At 47.9% G+C, this 16,170-nt stretch overlaps 1 protein-coding gene across 1 annotated transcript; it reads left to right on the forward strand.

The window, feature by feature from the left end:
• Positions 1-8,616: 8,616 nt before the first annotated feature.
• On the forward strand, positions 8,617-16,066 carry LOC148673768 (uncharacterized). The gene is made up of 3 exons (XM_088630575.1): positions 8,617-8,925; positions 12,385-13,011; positions 13,519-16,066. Exons 1-3 carry the CDS (start codon positions 8,868-8,870, stop codon positions 14,415-14,417), a joined length of 1,584 nt encoding a protein of 527 aa, XP_088486701.1. The 5' UTR covers positions 8,617-8,867; the 3' UTR covers positions 14,418-16,066.
• Positions 16,067-16,170: the final 104 nt, after the last annotated feature.

The following is a 16,170-nucleotide window of genomic DNA, read 5'->3' on the forward strand; positions in this document are numbered from 1 at the left end:
GCGACTAACCCTGTGACTGACTTCTCGGTGCAGTGTTTAGCATTGAAGCCGTACCAGTTCCACAATGCTGAATTTGACGCTTAACTAACATCGAATAAATTAGACTGATAAATCCACTGACAAATATGTGCTGCCTCTACAGATCCTTTATTTCCAAGGGGGAAAAAAAAGACCAAATAATGGAAAAGTCCAAGTCAGCAACATTTCTAGAGTATTACACTGCGAAGAGCCCAAATAAACGAGTATCCCTCAGACGCCAAGAAATTATGGAAGCCCGTTTCCGCCAGGGAGTGAAAAAACAAACGCGCTATGGTATCTCAGAATTGCACTTAGTAACTCAGAATTCCGAATTTATCTCGCAATTGCGACTTTTTATCTCACATTTGCGACTTCGAAATAGCCCACATTTCATTGTCTGTCCTTTTGTTATTGTAACGGATCGGGGTTCTAGGGCTTGTGCCCTCGCCACTCCCACCCTACTGATGCTACTCTGCGGTGCCTTGGCTGAGACCACATTAAAAGCCTCGTTTCCTCCGGTGTTTTTACTTCAAAAGTGATGTGTTTTTTGTTCCTCGACAAAGGGAAGGGAGGTTCTCGGAGCCCCCCCACCAGTTCGGGCAGTTCTTCACAAGAGAAACGCAACCACACAATCGCAGGAAGAGAAATGGGGTGCAATGATACACAAGTTCTTGGCCGGTTCTCATGCCTTCTGGGGTGCCATTATACACTACAATCTGTGCAAAGCCTCACCCCCTTCCCGATCGCGCTTCACACACAACACAACACAGGAGCAGCGAATGTGATCTTCTGCCCTGTCCAAAACCAGTATCACTCTGCTTCGGCTTGAGAATTCCAGCACGCTCTTGCTGTATTGTGTACAGCAAAGTGAGCTGTGTGTGGGTGGAGGGATCAGTTTTCTGAGAGGGATATCACCCGGCAAAACCGCAGATCCTGCCTTGAGCGAGCTGAACACGCTTCACACCAGGTGCGGGTCTGGTGTCTTACTCGTCTGGAAGTACACTCCAGAAAGCAACGGGGCGCACAAACTGCGCTCCATCTCGTCCACGAAAAGTACCTGGAGCGGTTTTTGTTAACACTTAATGTTTCCGGGTGTCACGCAGTTTGCTGTCAATTCTTTCTTGAGGACGAAGGTCACGTGTCACTACGTTTATTTCAAGAAACAGCTGAATGAGAGCCTCGCATCAGTTCCTACTGTATCTAACAGTCTGGATGGGTCGAGTGGCTTCCTCTTGTTAGTACCTGTTCTTATGTTCTCCTGTGCCAGTCCCTTTGAGAATTGTAAATACTGCCGCCTTATCTGTCCCACGCAACATGTCTGTGGTGTATTTATTTATTAACAAATCACTGGACAGCTGCCTTGCCAGGCAACTCAATCAAATGAATTCACTGTGGCTTCTGAGGGCTGCACACTTCAGTATTAGAATAAAACGTGCATTGTCCAGGTGTAGACAGTACAGGCTCGGGCTACATCATCAGCTGACCGTGACTGGGATGCCTGGTGAAAACTAGTGAAACTTGAGCTGGGTAGGCTGAGTCTGCCAGGGAGCCCCCAGAGTGGTGTTCAGCGCTGTGCCACACGGTGTGTCGGGCATCTGTGAGCTTCCAGCAGTATCAGAGAGTGGCATCACTCTTCCACCTGCTGCCGAGTCCACTGGAAATGCTGTGGAAGATCTGCAGATTCTAAAAGAAAGGGCTGTGGAAATCTCTTCAGCTCTAGATCAGCAGAAACAGAAACTGCACTTCCGTGTGTACAACAGCTGGATTAATAGCAAGGTCCATTAACCAGTTCATTCAGACTTTTAAAATATTTTATTGACATTTCTTCATATTACGTCTAATGCTTGTTAGACAGTTTTATAGCTGCATGAGCTGAGATTTGCAGAGACAAACGCAGTGATGTGCTGGTCATTCAAAGGAGCGTACAGCTCTAAAATAGCATAGACAGTAATAATACAGCGCAAGCAGCAGTAATATAGCATAAGCAGTGATAAGGTATCACAGGCAACAACTAATATACTGTAGCACAGGCAGCTATAATATAGCATAGTCAGCACTAATATAGCATATTAACAGCTGTAATATTCAATGTTACGTCAGATGGTGTACTGGTCTTCAATTTGCTTCCAGGTGACCCACGCACCTGAACTTTATTGATGAGAAGCTTAATGTTTCTAGAATGGAATAATACCGACACGAACCTTAATCACACTGGGAAACGGCACATGCAGTTTGCTTTAAAAACACTGTAAAGAAACAGTTCATGAACAAGTGCTCTCAGTTGGTTTTCATACCTGAAATGATCCTCATAAGAGCCTTTTAATTTCCCTTTACATGCCTGGGGGTGGTTAGAACATAGAACTGAACATACGTGTATCCAAAATCCTCAAAGGCACTGACGCGTTTCTTCACAAGGAACAGTGAAACATGAACCAGAGGACACACGTGGGAACCATGTAGAAGAACAGAAGGCACTTCTATACCCAAAGGGTTGTGGGGGTCTGGAACAAGATACCCAGACTTGTTGTTGAAGCCGATACCCCGGTTTCTCTCAAGAAACGGCTGGATGAGATTTCTGCGATCTGCTACTAACTGCTAAACGGTCCAGAAGGACCTCTTGTTTATAACCTCGCTTATGTTCTTCCGTGCAATTTCATGAAACATTATCGTCTGGTCGAAAAACTCAATTTTATATTATAATGCCATTTCCTAAAATAACCAACCGAAGCGTACACTTGCCTCATGTTTTCAAAGCCCCTTGTGCTCCATAATGTTGACTATTCGCCTGTGTGTCACTAGATGTCGTTAAAGACCCAAAAAACACAGGGCAAGACAGGCTGAGCTGAGCACAGGTCAGCTGTTTTCAAGGCTCGTCATCTTGCGTTACTACTTTTTAACACGCCGAACTTAAATCTTTCGCACAAAGTTTCCATGACGTTTTGTCGTCTTATTGATGGTCTTTTGTTTACTTTCTTAAAACTAAAATTGCAATGTTTCTGCTAAGAAACTTTACATTTATCAGTCTCAGATTTATGAAATACAGTACTGTGCTCAGGTTAATTAAGGTTAACGTATGTTTCAGCTGCTGGTAGAAAGGGTAAAATCCGAAAGTGCCTTTTTAGACTGTAGAAGTAAACTGTTTGTTAATGTGTGTATTAAAGGAAACGTGTTAGCGGATACTCTGTGCTGTAGTATAGTCGCGAAATGCGTGCTGCAAAAATAAAACCTCTACAGCGAAAATGACAGAATAGTCCCGAATATGTTTGATCGTGTAACCATTGTTCCTTATAACTATCAGCCGGAGTGTTCCTATCGTCCACAAAGTCCCTTTCAATTTAACAACTGTGTTAAGGTAGTGTTGCATTACACGTGATCGAAGTTTTATTGTAAAAGCGAGCCCTTGTATCATTTAAAATCCTGTAGTATTAAAAGACAAGGAACACGGAATGAAAGCTTCATAAAGTGAACAATGAACTATATATTGAAGTAAAGTTTGGCTGTACAGAACATTAGACTACCGATCCGACATCTTTCTCTCACGCTAGCTCTCCTCAACTGTCCACAAGCTCCTCAATTCTTCCCGGTTTTCTCCTTCGCTTCCTGGTGCAAAAACTAGAACAGCCGGGCGACTCCTACAACTAAGGAAAATGGAGTAGAGCCATCTGGTGGACTATTACTTGTAATTCCAGTATTACTTATATTCATTTATATATATATCACTTGACTAAAGGCTCACTGGCAGTTTTTTTTTTTTTTGGGGGGGGGTAGTCACGGAGCAGATGAAATAACTAGCAAGACAGAGAGAGATTAAGAGAGCGGGAATCTTCCCCGTTTTCATCCTTTTATAACCCGCGGGCGGTAGCGTGTCGCCGTAACACGGAGACAAAATCGGAGTGTGACCGTCCTTCAGCCCGACGTGGCAGGTGTGAACTGTGGGGCGTCAGAGTAACTTGGCCAAATTTCCCATTGGCCCTTACCAATCATGGCCTCCTACTGATCCCCCTCTCTGAACTGGCTTCATCACTCTGCTCTCCTCCCCACTGAGAGCTGGTGTGTGGGGAGCGTTCTGGCACACTATGGCTGCCGTCGCATCATCCAGGTGGGGCTGCACACTGGTGGTGGTGGAGGGGATCCCCATTACCTGTAAAGAGCTTTGAGTGGAGTGTCCAGAAAAGCGCTATGTAAGTGTAAGCAATTATTATTATTATTATTATTATTATTATTATTATTACGATTTGGAATTCGGTTACTGGACACTCTCTCACTCCCTCGCCCGTGCACCTCAGCCCCGCACAGGGTCTGAATCTGCCACCTACTGGTCCCTGACACGAAGAACTATTTTAGTCCATTTCTTCTTAATCCCCTACCAGTGCCCAGAATGACAGGGGGAATCTTCTCGTGCAGTATTGGAATCCAAAGCGATGTACAGACGGGAACAGAGAGAAAATAAGACCACTGAAGAGCAGAGAGCTACTTTAGCCCTGAAAATGGATGCAGGTCCAGTCCTTTATATCACGGTGCCGAAGGACAGGACAGTCCCAGCTTTGCCGGGGGCTCTGGACGGCTTTCTGCGGACCCTTGTTAAAGTTTCTCAGCGAGCCCTGCCCCCCTGCGAGTCTGGACTGCAGGTGCGAGTGCACTGCTACCTCACATTAAACCAGTCACCACGGGACTTCTCCAACATTCAACTTACTTATCAACATATGTTGGCTGCTTATTTACGGATGTCTATTCTCTGCCTATGAAAGAGAGAATAAATGGATAGTGCAATGAACAGCTCCAGTTTTTGGTATTTGTTCCCGGAAACAGGCTTCCATGTACGCACTTATCACTAAGACAGCATCCGAGGGTAGGTGCAGCAGGCTTGTTGGTGCGATTGTATACAGAGTCGTAAAATGGTCTGAAATGCACCGGTACATCATGAAAGCATTCATTAAAGCATGCGGCTAGCCACACCTCGATGGCTCAAACTGCAACGCACCGCGGCATTTTAGTTTGTATTACGTCAGCAGAAGTAGAACCAGGACTGATCAAATATTCAATTTATTGTTTGACGTCACAGCGGCGACTGTGCTCTGTTTGAAGAGCCCACTGAGAGGCTATCTTAGCCTTTCGCAGAGGACACCTAACCTTTCATCTACTTGAAGTATGTGCTCAATTGCATTGTGATGATTCCTCTTTCAGAAAGTGGGCATCATTAGATGATGTGAATATAATCTTGGCAAAACCAGTGTAATCCCTACATTCTCTGTAAATACAAACATGTAGGGTGTAAATACAATTCGCCTTCCCTTGTTCTTATACTAAGCAGGTGTTACATATGGAAATGGACAAAGTTTATATAAGCTAGAATTAATCAAACTTCATTCTGATATTTATAGAAACATATTTTAGTTTAAAAATACCCGATTGCTAATCGAAATTCAGTCCAATCAATCTGACGTTGTGATTTCAAATCTTGGGCAGTGCATAGTGAGATTTCCTGCACATTTCACCATATTGTGAAGCTGTCAGACTCTCTTCTTTTCCAGATTTAACAGGAATGAAAACCGTTGTTTCTCTTTAAGGCGCACTTGGTGCTGTTGATTAATAAGATCATGGAAGTCACTTGCTGACGAAATTGAATTTGAAATGACAAAACTGAGAAAGAAACTTTGGCGTGCATTTCACCCCACTGTGTTTCAGGCGGCAGCAGTAATGTTACACAGTTGTGTTTGCGCTGAGGACGTCTATCAGGCTGTGGGACAACAGGTCTCAGGACTGTGCTGACTTTAAGCTTGAATCACACTGTGTGTCCCTGTGGGTTGCTGTGTTTTCCATCTTGTTCTGTGAGGTTCCCTTGATCATAGTTCCTCCTTGCACAGACACTCATTATAACCCAAACAGGGCTTGCAAGACGCGTGGAACTGAGCCCCAGACCGAGATGCTAGCATATCAGATTTGAATGGGCTAGTTGGGCTGAAAGCTAATTTTTCAGATATTCTTTCTTATGTTTTTTGGGTCGGTTATTATCTTTTCAGTTCAGAATATTCAGATATTTTTTTAAAGTTTCTGTATATAATTCATAATTTTCTGAACATACAAACCATCTTTTTCCGATTCAGCATATGGATCAAGTTAGCAGTTCAAAACAGGTGACACATATTGAAACACAAATTTGAAACTAACCACACACGTTTTTCGCCTTCACAATGTCAGCAAGAAGGGGCATTACAGTATGCATCTGAGGTTACGATTTTAGTTATTTGTCTAAGAAATATTTTTAAACGTTTAAATTGGTGAATATCATAAACCCGGACAAGGTCGACAACTTTTGCTGGGCGTGTTATTTCAAAATTCCACGGGTTTTTTTTCCGTTTGTGGCGTTTAAAATGAGTCCGTTCGGTACGATCTCGGATCGGAGACCGGGGAAGCTGAAGCTGGTGTTTCCTGGGGAAGAGGCTCGGAGCGGGATGAGAGGAGGAGAGCGGAGTACGAGGGAGCGGACAGTGAGCGATTGTCGCAGGGTTGGAAGACTAGGTAGGTAAGTTCAAGTTCATTTGTCATTCCGGCCATTTACAAGTATACAGTGGAACGAAATATCGTTCCTCCTGGTCCACGGTGCAAATGCAGACGAGAGACTGACATAGACATTGTAGTCAGTCTACACTTTGCATCTGGGCAGGGGCAACATTGACATTGACCTGGTTTTGGACTAAACAGTCAACTCTCTGCTCCATCTGGCTTTCCCGTGTAAACTCTCCCGTTTACAACCGTTTTGGTGCAATATGTGCCAGGGACTTGTGCAATACATTTATATTTATATCGTCCAATACAACTTTTTGTGTACTGTTCTGGTTTGTTCTTTGCATGTTATGGACTGTGAGTAACTCTTCTTAGTGCACTTCGGCTGATTGCATTGTACAGTATGTATTGTGTTATTATTGGATCATTCGTTACACTGTGCTGAGTTAACCTGCTGTTGCACTGCGATTTCCCTCAAGGGATCAACAAAGTATCTATCTATCACAAAGTGCAAATTACTACTTATACTACTAATACTAAAATTAATAAATAAGAAACTGAGACAGTGTAAGGAGTAGGAGAAAGAGAGTCCTGCAGCATTCTGGGGCAAAACAGGAGAAGAGTCCGGGAGCGAGGCCAGCGAGGCCACGGGGTCCAGAATATTCTCCTGGATCAGGACAAGCGGGCTGTGGGGGTCCATTTAGAGCCCCCCGGGCACATGGGAAAGTTTGCTCGGCGTCAGAATTGTTGCCTTGGCAACAGTGTCTGAGAAGCACCCACAGATGTTATGTTTTCCCGACCGTGTAGTGGGAAAGGATAAACTCACGGCCTTAACAACCATTTTCACAGAAGGTGTTTGTTTGTTTGTCTGTTTTTCTGATAGAGTTCCGGCTTATCAACAAACGCAAGTTTCTCCAGAGAGATGGGTGCTGAGATGTTCTACAAGTTATGTGTTTGCACAGATGTTTGAGAACATCGGCACGTCTGCACGTGAGAGATGGCTCATCCAGCTCACTGGGTTTCTCGCAGTCTTAGTGGAAAGGACAGAGGCTCCACTCCTACCGTTTCTTGATGGAAGCCAGGATACCCACTTGGTGAACACAGCTTTGTTTTGCTCACACTCCCACAAACATTGGTGTGAATAATTACCTCTTGTTTATTCTGTTTCAGTGATGCTTATGCGGCACATTCTGCTGTTTTACAAACTTTATAAGTCATTCACAACATCCAGCAGCCATATCACCCTGTAACTCCCAGCTGGCAGCCGACTGAAGCTCAGCAGGTGTGAGCCTGGTCAGTACCTGGGAGACTCCTGGGAAAGCTGAGGCTGCTGCTGGAAGAGGTGTTAGTGGGGCCAGCAGGGGGCGCTCACCCTGTTGTCTGTGTGGGTCCTAATGCCCCAGCAGTGACAGGGAGACTATACTGTAAAAGGGTGCTGTCCTTTGGGTGAGATATAAAACTGAGGTCCTGACTCTCTGTGGTCATTAAAACTCCCAGGGCGTTTCTGTCCCTTACCAGTCATTGCCTCCTAAACCCCCCCATCTATGAACTGGCTTCATCCCTCTGCTCTCCTTCCCACTGGTAGCTGATGTGTAGTGTGTGCACTATGGCTGCTGTCGCAGCATGATTATAATTCAGCTGCTAATGTGATAACATTCTGCTTTTCATTTAAAAATCCCCAACCGTGCTGCTGTGAACCAATATGTAAGAATCGACCGGTTTCAAACGGAGGAGGTATGGAACCCCAAACACAAAAAAGATACGAGAACGTATTACTGTGCACGCCTGAACGTCAGGGGTACGTGTGTTGAATCCCGGATTTCAATATACCCTAGTTTGATGGGGGTTTTTATGATCACACACTCGTGCTACAGGGCTCAAGAAGACAAGAATAAAAAATTATTTTCCTTGTGAAATACATCCCTCGTGGTCGTTCTTGCACCTCAAAGAGCAACACGCTTTCTCTGACCCCCGCTCTGTAAGATCTTAATCACGAGCTTGCGGTCCAACGCAGCTCGCTCCAACGCTGATTGGTCGGAAGGGACCAAGTCGCTTCCTGGTTGGAATTTCATTGCCAGCCGCTGATTGGATGTCCTCTCCTTTCGTCACGCAACACCGGCGCGGGATTGGTGCGTGATTGAGAAGGGGCGTGCCGGCCGCTCTCCTGCCTACTGCGCCTGCGGGCTTTCTGAGGTTTCTCTTAAATGGCTGGTATTGAATAGTGCCCGTTTGGAGTGGACGAGATTGCGTTTTTAATGCGTTTGTTTGTCAGTCGCCCGAATTTAGCTGACCTGCATTTAAAAAAAAAAAAGTACTCCAAATAAAGACAGTGAAGGGCGGCAGAAATGAAACTGCGACCAAAAAAAGGAAACGGGCCGAAAGGTCCGTCTGCCGTGCAAACAGGTGAGATTGTTATCTTTCTTCTTTTTAATGGAGCCGCAGACTTGAATTTTGTGTGCATTTATGTAAGTTTTTCTGTGGGGGTGGCGACACTAAGAGCTTTTATAAACGTTTAAGAAGAGGCTGGCGCTGGCACGGGTCTTATCAGGAGCGTGAGAGCGGAGCGGTTTTACTGCTGCAGTTAGTAGTGTGATTTTGTGGTGACAGGCTGATTTGTTTTGTTTTTTTTAAGTCTGATTTGTTTGCATGTAAGAAAATAGCCTGTCTCTAGCCCTGTCATGTATGTTTCTACAGTATATTGTTTAGGAAATTAGGTGACTCGCGGTTGGTGGAGCACTGACGAAGAAGACCAGAAGCAGTAAGATATCCACCTCCCAAACTGGGTGTCTGTAGAACAAAATGCCCAGATGCTGGCATTGAACTTCAGCAGGAGTTCCTTGGGATTTCCAGGAGAACTGAATTTCCTTGGAGGTCTCTCATCCTAGGGCGGACCAAGCCTAGATCACAAAAGCTGCTGAAATTGGGCAATATTTGTCATTTCCAGCATCTCCAAGCACTTCTGCAATCAAAGAGAGGTGGCCATGTCCATTATTTTTAAGGAAACCAAGATATTTCAAGGTAGATAGAACCATCCTAGGACTTTTCTGCAAGTCTTTTATTGACAGCGTCTTTACTGTGTCTCTTGCTGGATTGGAAACATCAGTACCATTGATTGTAAAAGGCTGGGAATGTTAGTCAGAATAAGTTGCAAATTACTGGTGGCAAATCAGATCGTCTTAAACATCATCTACAAACGGAGGGTGGCAAAGAAAGCAAAGAGTATTCTGCATTGTGTCTCTCAGCCCCTCTGCTGTGTTCACATTCCTCCCATCTCCCAGTCTGGGAGGTGCCCCTGTCTCCCCAGGTGTCATAATACACACAGTTGATCCTTCATCCCTGCTGCAATATCTCTTCTCAACAAATCCTAGCAATCCTCTCGCTTGTCTTGCTGTCACACTGACCTCTTGGTTGGTAAATGTCGTCTGTCACTGTTATGTTGGGAGTGCGCTGTAAAATGAATTTCCCCAAATGGAACAGTAAAGCTGGAACTGAATGTACAGGTTAAAACAGCACATTAAAGATAATTAGAAGCTCAATTATAGAAGTGTGTTTTAAGGGGGAGAACCTACAGTACGTGCAAGGTCTTAAATGGGCTGGGAGATCATTCCACAGTCCTGGAGTATCAGAGCTGATAGAACAGTTTTCCCAGTGTTTGGAGCCGGGAACTGGGAACTGGAAGAAGGCCTGAGTCCAGTGAGAGCAAATGACTTGTAGGTGTGTGGAGAGAGAAGAGTTCACTGCCGTCAAGCCCTTAAAGCTGAGGAGCAGCTTTCTGAATCTTTCATTTTTGCTCACAGAAGCTGAAACAGATGCTATCTTATTGTGTGTTTTAGTTTCCAATTCTGAACAAGCTGAGCCTTGTCATGAACACATTTGGACACTCTGGCAAGCACTGCAACCAATTATTAAGCTTGGAAAAGGCGGGAACATGCTTCCGATTCCTGTCTCGGACTGGTAGGGATGTGTGAGGTTACCCACGTTGTTGTGAAGATGAGAAAAGTTAACACGAGTGCACACGTGATCTTAACTTTGCATCTGAAGCTTAAAACTGCCCCTGGGATTCCTAACCATTTCTGTTCCAGCAATGAGAATGTTTCATTTTGGAAGGAAACTACTGTGCAATAGTTTTCTCAGCAGCAGCAGTGCAAGAATGTGCACTGGTGATCTTGGGCTTTGGTTTCTTGTCAGTCAGATCCTGGTTTTGTCTGTCAAATGGGGCTTGATGTGAAAATTGACTTGCTTAAGTGCCCCAGGGTAACACTTCATGAACTCAGGACAGGTGCCTCTTGTTCAGATGGGATGTACAGGAGTATTGTCCCATGTTTTGCAGGTATAAAATGTTTTTCCTAAGTCTGAGCTGTAGAATAGGCTTCCTTGAATGAGAATAGCATTAAATATATCAGCTGCAGCTGCCCCACAGTGCAATACACAGTATATATAAGAACAGAAAAATGAGAACGTTTGTGGGAAATAAAAGAAGTGGGAGAACAGTTACAGATTCGAATTGTAGTGTATTTGAATACACTCCCATTTAACAATTGTTTTCACAAAACATTTGCTCCGTGATTGAAAAATAAGTAGAGGAAATCTCTGCATTTTACAAACTCAACATGTCCCCTGCTGTGGTCTGTGCTGTGAAGCTGAGCGTAGCCCTGGGTCCGGAGCACAGTGACAGCTCCCTGGAGTGAAAGATGCAGCCGGCGTGGGTGTCTCTCTTGCACCGCCAGCTCTCCGAGGGCCAGGTGCTGAAATTCAAAGTGCTTAAGCAGCGCAGTATAGTGTTCACTGTGTCCCAGTGCGACAGGCATGGGATCGCTATCTCTGTAAAGAAAAGAAGCTCGAGAGGAGACAGGAGGTTTGGATCCGGTTAATTAAACACAGAGTGTGAGTTTCTACTACATAAATATTGAAAAATGCTCTTCCAACACACACGTCCTATGTGGAGCCAAAGCAGTATAAAGTTAACATGCACAAATCAGAATTAACATTGCTACTGTCTGCACTGCTACCTGAGACTTAACACATTCATAAATAACATTAAAGAAACTCTTAACATCTTTATACAACATCATGAATTCCCATTTTACAAGAAATTACAGGCGTCCTGTGCCATCGTCTACAGGTATAAAGGAAAGGCAGACAGCTTGCAGCATTAGGCCACAATGTTGTTTTTTTTCCTGTCCTGTAAATAAGAGGAGACTTCTAGTTTGAGTGCTGTTGTTGACCCTTGTGATTTCACCCAGGAGCGTGACTGAGTGACCGATCCTGTGTGACCACTGTTTGAAAGCAACGTTTCCAGTCTTCTCTGCAGTGTTTCAGATGGGTGGAAGAGCTGGTCAGGGGTATTGGGAATAGTTGTGCTCTGAGTCATATGACTCTTATTTGAATTTTCAAGTGCAGCTAATAATTCCTTACACTTATATAGCACTTTTCTGGACACTCCACTCAAATCGCTGTACGGGTAATGGGGATCCCCTCCACCACCACCAGTGTGCAGCCCCACCTGGATGATGCAACAGCAGCCAGAGTGCGCCAGTACACTCCCCACACACCAGCTATTAGTGGGGAAGAGAACAGACTGATGCCAAACTAATAGGAAAAAAAAACGTGTGAGAAATATCTTTTATTGTTCATGTTTTCAGCAGAGCCTGTGCTGTGTTTCTCTTGCTCATTGCGATGTAGTCCTCCACTGTCCAGTAGTCAGGTGTGCCGATCTCTCGGGGATCAGTTAGCAGAGCCCTGGAGGGTCTGGGGGGCTGGGGTTGTGGGGTGTCTTGGCTTTGGGATGATGTCTACCCCCTCCGAACCTCTGAACCACATCCCTCTCTGCCCTCTTCCCTCTCGCCGCCTGCCCCTTCACAGACGCCAGCAGGGCGCCGCCCGCGGTCCCGGAGGGCCCTCAGGTCAAGGAGGAGCCTCCTGACCCCGTGGAGATCAAGCAGGAGATGGCGGAGCCCCTGCCCGTCTCGGTGAAGCAGGAGGTGGAGGGGGAACCCCAGGAGCCCCGCGCCGCGGCTCGCGGCCCCCGCCGCCCGGCCGCTGCGGCGACGCCCCCTCCTGCCGCCGCCGCCCCCGCGCAGGGGAGCGCTCGCCCGGAGAGGGCGGCAGCGGGCGCAGGCGTGGGGGGCAGGCACGCTTGCCGGGACTGCGACGGCGCTTTCGCGAGCGTGGCGGAGCTGCGGGCCCACCAGCAGGAGGCGCACGGCGAGCTGCGGCCCTACGCCTGCGGGCAGTGCGGCAAGCGCTTCCGCTACGCCTGCGTGCTGACCAACCACCTGCGCACGCACACCGGCGAGCGGCCCTTCGCCTGCGACCAGTGCCCCATGCGCTTCACCCAGCTCAGCAGCTGCCGCACCCACCAGCGGCGGCACTCCGGCGAGCGCCCCTTCGGCTGCGCGGCCTGCGGGCGCGCCTTCTCCCGGCGCAGCGACCTGGGCACGCACGAGCGCACCCACACCGAGGAGCGGCTGCACGGCTGCGCCGAGTGCGGTGAGTCCGGGGCTGCGGGTTTGCAGGTTCAAATCTGCTGCTGCTGCTGCTGCTGCTGCTGCTGTGCCCTTGAGCAAGGCTTCGCTCCCACCAATGTGAGACGGGTTTTGGATCAAAGTGTCAGCGGGATTAATAATAATCTAGTAGATGGTAGATGCTCGGTATGAGCCGTGTTGAACCATGGGGAAATTCATGTCGTCGCCAGGCTCTTCGTTCATTTTTATTTACTGCAGCCTTCAGTCGTGTGCAGTTACCAGGAGCCTTTCAAGTGTCAAGGGCTCCTGATTTTTAGAATACTTGTGCAGCACTTCTAACTAATATTACGGGTGGGTAACAAAACATTTTAAGTGTTTTACCTGAGAATGTAATTGGGGACTGCACTAGAAGGGTGTCGAGGGGGGGAATCTCTGTGGTCTGCAATGCTTTGAACAGACGAGCCCCGCTGGATGAATTCAATGTTGCGGGCTCTGCGGTTCGTGGCCTAACGAACGTTCCCCCCCCCCCCAGGGAAGAGCTTCCGGCGGGCGGCGCACCTGCGCTCCCACGCGCTGATCCACACGGGGGAGCTGCCCTTCCCCTGCCCGGACTGCGGCAAGCGCTTCCGGCACCTCACCAACCTGCGCACCCACCGGCTCATCCACTCGGGCGAGCAGCCCTACCACTGCCCCGACTGCGGCAAGGGCTTCCGCCAGCGGGGCCACCTGAAGCTGCACCGGCGCGTGCACACGGGCGAGCGGCCCCACCGCTGCCCCGACTGCGGCAAGGACTTCGGCCGGCTGGTCTACCTGCAGTCCCACCGGCGCGTGCACACGGGCGAGACGCCCTACTACTGCGGGGACTGCGGCCGCTGCTTCAGCCGGCCGGGCAGCCTGCAGATCCACCGGCTGGTGCACTCGCAGGAGAAGCGCTACCGCTGCGGGCAGTGCGGGAAGGACTTCCGCCACTACAGCGGGATGAAGGCCCACGAGCGGGTGCACACCGAGGAGCGGCCGTACCGCTGCGGCGAGTGCGGCAAGGCCTTCCGGGGCTCGGGCGGGCTGCAGATCCACAAGCGCAGCCACACGGGGCTGCGGCCCTACGCCTGCCCGCAGTGCGGCAAGTCCTTCAAGGAGTCCGGCGTGCTGAAGAACCACCTGCGGCTGCACTCGGGCGAGCTGCCCTACCGCTGCCAGGACTGCGGCAAGCGCTTCCGGCAGCTGGGCTCCTACCGCACCCACCTGCGGCTGCACAGCGGGGAGAAGCCCTACGCCTGCGCCCACTGCCCCAAGCGCTTCCGCCACTCCAACAGCCTGCAGGCGCACAACAAGATCCACACCGGGGAGGCCCCCTTCCCCTGCCCCGACTGCGGCCAGCTCTACAAACACATGAGGAGCCTCGTCCTGCACCGCAAGACGCACGCGGCCTAAGGGGGCCCGCTTGCCGCCGCCGCCGCCGCCGCGCCCGCCCTGCCCGAGACACGAGACCCGTACGCACACACTCGCGCGAGCGCGCACGCTTGCTAGGAAGGGAGAGAGGCACGCGGACCCCGATAGAGGGGAGGCGGCAGCGCTGCTGGCGATAACTGCACCCACGTGCCCAGGGGGGATCAGATCGAGAGAGCCCGAGAGTACAGGAGCTCAAGCGGGATGGGCGTCAGTGCAGACGTTCAGGCGAAGGAAGAGAGCGCTTGAAGAACAAAGCATGGGGGGAGAGAGAGCGGGGATCAGTGAGGACCACGCCATCCTCACTTGAGCCGCGAGTTCTCCCAGCGCTGTTAACTTAATGACCCAACGGTATGGCCTTGCCTGTACCAGCGCGGCGCTGCCTCCGACTCGTCAGCCCCTTCCTCTGTCTTTGAAAAGTTGGAGGAAGTGGCATTGGTTTTCAGTGACCCCATAAAACCCCGAAATCGAGAGTGCCAAGGCTGGTGGTGCGACAGAAGCAGGTGTGAACGCGGTTTTGGTTTAGCTCTTCCACAGTCCTTGCCGAAGTGAAAGGTTAACACTTGCTACAGTGTCCAGGAAGCTGTGGGTGGCAATTGGCAAGGATGAACCGGAAGCGCGCTGAACACTTCTGTCGGCAGCGGTTTTCCTCTCGCGATTAAATAGTTCTGCTTTTTTTCTGGCAGATCTCAGCCTTTATTTTTCTGGCAGTGAAACCTATGTACCCAAGTATTCATACACTTGGTCAAGCATCCCTGGACCTTAACACAACAGCTGTTGTTTTAGTGGAAGCTGTGCACTGGGCTCGGTGTAACAAGGGACTTTTCATTTTGTGACGCTGTAGGAGTGATGTAATTTGTCATGGTTAGGGGTCGGGGCTGGGCTGATGGGATGATAAGGATGTGGAAATTGTCCAAACTGCTGTTGATGGGGGGAGAGATTAGCCACCCCTGTTTTCCGAACATAACTAACAAACAGGTGGCCTTTGCTAGTTTTTTTTTGCCTGTTTTTATTTTGCCTTTTAATTTTTACAAGAATAAAGGAGAGTGTAGTTTCCCAGCATTGTCATCAGAGCTGTGTACAGTGTCTATATTGATGTTATCACAGCCTTTACGCCAATGATTTTTTTTTTCCATTTAAATGTACCATGTCTGGTTGTATGCAAATATGTACATACTCCATGTAAAAACGGATTGCTTAAAATGACACTGCAAATCTCATTTGTGTCAACAAGCTTTTATAATGCTTGATTTGTTTCACTCCTTTTTTTTTTCCAGTTTTTCCAGTGCTGTGGGATGCTTTCATGAAAGGCACTTTGTAAAATAAAGGTAAATATCATTGCCTGTGATTTTGTAGCTATTTTGGCCGTAATTCTTTGTTTTTCCTCTGTCATAGTTAATGCCACCACATCCTGTAACTCAATAGTTTATATATTCTATATGACGCTTAATAATATTTGATTGGTTGAGTCTAATCCTGATTTTCTGAATAATATGATCTATATGACTGACTATGCAGAATTGGACACACCTGGTTTAAAGCTAATGTGTAGCTGGAATCTGTATATAATGTCAGAAAACAATAACTGAGAGCAGCTATTTCAAAAAGCCAAATAAAGTTAACATTGAATTACATTTTTTCAACCCCTTGTAACACCTTTTGAATTTCAGAAATTCCTATTCATTTGAATGGGTTTATCCCGACTAGACAGCCATATGGAATCAGTGTCCATAAGAGA

The sequence above is a fragment of the Lepisosteus platostomus genome, chromosome 4 (genome assembly GCF_059453375.1).
Source record: "Lepisosteus platostomus isolate fLepPlt1 chromosome 4, fLepPlt1.hap1, whole genome shotgun sequence".
Classification (NCBI taxonomy): Eukaryota; Metazoa; Chordata; class Actinopteri; order Semionotiformes; family Lepisosteidae; genus Lepisosteus; species Lepisosteus platostomus.

Excerpts from the sequence above, each read along its gene's own strand:
- LOC148673768 (XM_088630575.1), top strand. The coding sequence starts at position 8,868 with ATGAAACTGCGACCAAAAAAAGGAAACGGGCCGAAAGGTCCGTCTGCC. Across the intron at positions 8,926-12,384 it reads TCCGTCTGCCGTGCAAACAG|ACGCCAGCAGGGCGCCGCCC; the intron begins GTGAGATTGTTA and ends GCCCCTTCACAG. Across the intron at positions 13,012-13,518 it reads GCACGGCTGCGCCGAGTGCG|GGAAGAGCTTCCGGCGGGCG; the intron begins GTGAGTCCGGGG and ends CCCCCCCCCCAG.